The sequence below is a fragment of the Salvia miltiorrhiza genome, chromosome 4 (assembly GCF_028751815.1).
Source record: "Salvia miltiorrhiza cultivar Shanhuang (shh) chromosome 4, IMPLAD_Smil_shh, whole genome shotgun sequence".
In the NCBI taxonomy this organism is placed as follows: domain Eukaryota; kingdom Viridiplantae; phylum Streptophyta; class Magnoliopsida; order Lamiales; family Lamiaceae; genus Salvia; species Salvia miltiorrhiza.
Window position 1 is genome coordinate 39,018,262 of NC_080390.1, and position 4,141 is coordinate 39,022,402.

A 4,141-nucleotide genomic window follows, 5' to 3' on the forward strand; every position below is an offset into this window, starting at 1 on the left:
CATCAGAGAAGTCAACTTCATCAGAGAAGTCATCATCATCATAGAAGTCAACCCCATCAAAGGAGTCCTTCATGCCAGAGATGTCAACATCACCAGAGAAGACGCCTTCACCAGAGAGGACATTTCCATCAGAGGAGCCAATAAACGCGCGGGAAGGTCTCCCGCGTATTATTAGAATTACCATTGTACCCTTCTATCACGCAGGACGCATGCACCGAAGACGTTTTTACTATTTTACCCCTCCGCTTGTAAATCTATAAATAAGGCTCGAGCTCGTGTATCATTTTTTGACGCTCTCTCATATTTTCGAATACAATAGTTGTTTTCTCTCTCGCGCAAGGTTTCCGATCAGCTACTTTTACTCTTTCCAGCCTTCTCGACTAGGTAGAATTTTATGTTTCCTTTTATAGATTTAGGTGTTGGTTCCGTAAACACCAAGGACGATTTGAAAACATAAAACAATTAAATTGTTCAACAAAACACAAATGTTAAACAAAGTTCAAGTGTAATTGTGTTTGTTCAGAAACATAACATAAATAAAAAAAAAAAGTTCAACATGATATAGATACATAGAAGTGATGCTCAAGGTAGCTGACCCGACCGCCTCAGTATCTCCTCGAACTGACTCATCCGCTGCTCAAGGGCCTCACGTACTGCTCGTCCGGCCTCACGTGCTGCTTCTTGGGCCGCCCTATCCTCCTCAGCCCTTTGGAGACGCTCCTCCAGTGTGGAGATCCGAGTCTCATACATTCGCTGAGACATCTGGGAAGAGCCTGTACTGTTAGTAGACCCCCTACTAAACTGGCTCACACCGGCACTTTCAGTGCCGTACAGTCGTGACCTACCGGGACGTACGAGCTCCAAGTAGACCTCATCGAGTCGGTCCTCTCGTCCTGTCTCAGCAGCAACGCAATGAATCTCCGCCTAATTCATACATAACAATACACAATTATTATAAAATAAATACATTTTACTATGTATTACTAATATTTGTTCAAACTTAAACATTTACATCAAGGTTGGCATCCTTTTCTGACACAAAAGTTCCATCTGCGTACATGTGTAGGCAGAGGAAAGTGCTGTAGTTAGATGCAGTTGGGGGGACTTCACCATCCACGAGTTGTTCATGCATTTATATAAGATAAATAAGGTAATATATATATATATATATATATATATATATATATATTTATTTATTAGATAAATACTTAATATATATTTATAATATAATATATATAAGGTAATATATATATATATATATATAATATTAAGTATTTAATACTTAATATTATATATATATATATATTAATATTTATATTTATTAGATAAATACTTAATCGATAATTACTAACCAGACTCTGCTGCAGAATACGACTCGACTGAGACCCTCCAACGTGCCGACTGATCCCTGTACCAACTCCATCGGGCTCAGAGTATCGGTTCTCACGTGCGCGCCTAGAAACGGCCTTAACCTCATCTTGATCCCAGTATGCCTTGAGTCCCGTCCAAAAGGTGTCGGACATGCCCAGCGGTGTCTCCATCATCTCCCCTGCCTCGGTCTTCTCCTTGAGCTGTCTCTTATACTCGCTCATGTTGTCACTGTACCTTTTGCGGGCCTTGTCTAACCACATTTTTTTCACATCAGCCTCATCATCAGGGTTCCAAGCAAACTCTTTCTGTTGAATATATTGGTTAAATTAATATAACATTTTAACAATATATAATGATAAATTTATATATAGTAGAAATTCATTTACCTTGAATTCCTCAAAATACAACTCCTGCACCGTTGGCGGAGGTAACTTCCACGTGTACCCGCCTGGGTTCGGAATCCTCTTAAACGAGTTCGTGCAATTGGTGGAGATCCCCGGGGGCTCGATCAACTTACTGTACCAATATATCAAAATAATTTAAAGAATTACTTGATATAGACAAATAATGATTTAAATAAAAATACTTACCCATCAGTATTCCTCTGAAAGAGGATCCTCCCGTCGCGCCTAGCACAATCGGCCCTAATCTGCGCCACTGATTTGCCTTTGGGCCTTCTAGACCCAGATGCAGCAGCGGTCTGTGGAGGGGAACCAGACTCTGGAATCGCAGAAATGTACGGCCCAGAGCCTGAGGAGGACTGTCGCTCCTGCTCAGGCCCAGAAGATCGACTACCAAACCCAAAAAATTCTCTACGATGAGACATGGTACCTATTTCAAATTGATTCAAATAAGTATAGACACAACCTGTATACAGTGATCACTGGTGCTTATTTCCATTATAGTATGTTCTGCTGGCATATACACTGGTGCTTCCCCTTGATAACACCAGTTCATGTAATTGTGGACAAATCCACGCCTAGTAACATGTTCTCTGACTGTAGGTACAGATGCAAAGACTTTATTCTTACACTTCCTACACGGGCACCTAATGTTACCAATTCCATCTGTATACGCTGTTTGATTTATCGCAAACTCGAGGAAACTCTCAAGTCCCGTTTCAAATGCAGCACGATCATTGTATCTCGCGTACATCCACGATCGATTATCACTCATTCTTGCAAATTCTAATTGAAAATAAAAATAAATCAACTACAATAAATTACTTGAATCTAAGAAAATTTCGACAGCATAACCGCACTATCCTAACTACCAAGTGCTCGACTCTACCAGCAACTATAGTGACCATAGTGGTCCTAATTTACTAAACCTATACTAGGTCTACCCGCCCCCCAATGTCGAAACAATAATAAAATAACATATAAAACAATAATAAAATAAGATAATAAAATCAAACACAAACATTTGTTGGGAGAAGATCCTTAAGAAATAATCAATTTCTATCCCAAAGGGAGAAGATCCTTAAGAAATTGATTAAATCTATCCCACAATACATAATAACATATCATTTCATCCGAAATAGTAAATCAATTTAAAATTAATCTAATTAACAAATTTCATCCGAAACAATAAATCAATTTAAAATTAATCTAATTAACATATCATTTCATCCGAAACAGTAAATCAATTTATATTAGCATACTTAATATAACAAAATAATAGTAAATCAATTTAAAATTAATCTAATTAATAAATTAATTTCAATTAATCATACTTTAAACATCATATAAAGTAATTATAGTTAAATCAATTTAAAATTAATCTAACTAACAAATTAATTTCAATTAATCATACTTTAAACATTCTATAAATTAATTAGAGTTAAGTTAATTTTAATCAAACAAATAAATAATAAATAAATAAACAAATAAATAAAAGTCTATTAAAAACGAGAGTGTACCGTGGGAGTCGACGGCGGAACCGTGCGGTGGCAGGAGCGGTGAGGCGGCAGGATTGGCCTGAAATTAGGAGGAGAAAGATGAAGAGAGGGTGAGAGAGAGAGAGAGAAGGAAAGGAGGGGCTTACCTTGACGGAGGCGACGGCGGCGACCGGCGACGGCGAGCAGCTAGCGGCAGGGAGCGGGCGGCAGCGGCAGCAGGGAGGCTGGGGGGCTGGAGGGGGGGGCTGTTCTGTTCTGGTTCCAGTTAGGGCTGGAAGCCCGAATTTGGGCTTAAAATTAGCGGCGGCCCATTCCCACCGCTAATGGCCGACCCGCATCTCCAATTACCGGCGGCAATCTTGCTGCCGCTAATCACCGGCGGTAAATTGCCACCTCTATTGATATATTAAAAAAAAATTAATTGACATTTACCGGCGGCCGATATTTTTACCGGCGGTGAGGCCGCCGGTGATCACCGGCGGCGATTTTGCTGCCGGTATTAACGCCATATATTCAAAAACTACGGGTCGGCAGCTCCGCCGTCGGAAAGCCGCCGGTAATCGCCAGCGGCGGAGCTGCCGCCGGTAAATCGGCGCTTTTTTGTAGTGTACCCGGCCGAATCTTATGCAATTTTTTTATGTTTTTCCACTTATAATCTAAGTTAAAGGTTGTAAACTCTGGTGAATTTTGTTTCCCGTTCCATAACTGGGTCTTAGATCCCGTTAGTTATTTCCCTTCTTCACACATTTTTTTTGTATTGCTCGTATTTGAGTATTCCTTGTACTCTTTTATGAATAAATTTTTTCTTGACCTTTCAAAAAAAATCAAAAAATAAAAAATCAACACACCGATAATTGATATTTGAATAAA

The 4,141-nt window shown here is 39.4% G+C and overlaps 1 protein-coding gene and 1 long non-coding RNA gene across 2 annotated transcripts; both read right to left on the minus strand.

Annotated features, from left to right (window-relative positions):
- Positions 1-582: 582 nt before the first annotated feature.
- Positions 583-2,197, minus strand: LOC131023418 (uncharacterized). The gene is made up of 4 exons (XM_057952959.1): positions 1,962-2,197; positions 1,758-1,887; positions 1,353-1,676; positions 583-924 (listed from the first exon to the last, which is right to left on the minus strand). Exons 1-4 carry the CDS (start codon positions 2,195-2,197, stop codon positions 583-585), a joined length of 1,032 nt encoding a protein of 343 aa, XP_057808942.1.
- Positions 2,198-2,272: 75 nt separating this feature from the next.
- Positions 2,273-3,458, minus strand: LOC131021562 (uncharacterized). Its single transcript, XR_009100989.1, has 3 exons — positions 3,418-3,458; positions 3,293-3,350; positions 2,273-2,558 (listed from the first exon to the last, which is right to left on the minus strand). It is a non-coding gene; the product is annotated as an uncharacterized LOC131021562 (long non-coding RNA).
- Between the last annotated feature and the right edge of the window lie 683 nt (positions 3,459-4,141).

Bases quoted from the DNA above. Each gene is read 5' to 3' on its own strand.
- LOC131023418 (XM_057952959.1), bottom strand. From the start codon at position 2,197: ATGTCTCATCGTAGAGAATTTTTTGGGTTTGGTAGTCGATCTTCTGGG. The intron at 1,888-1,961 runs GTAAGTATTTTT...ATATTGGTACAG, and splicing joins TTTCAGAGGAATACTGATGG to TAAGTTGATCGAGCCCCCGG. The intron at 925-1,352 runs GTTAGTAATTAT...TGTATGAATTAG, and splicing joins GTATTCTGCAGCAGAGTCTG to GCGGAGATTCATTGCGTTGC.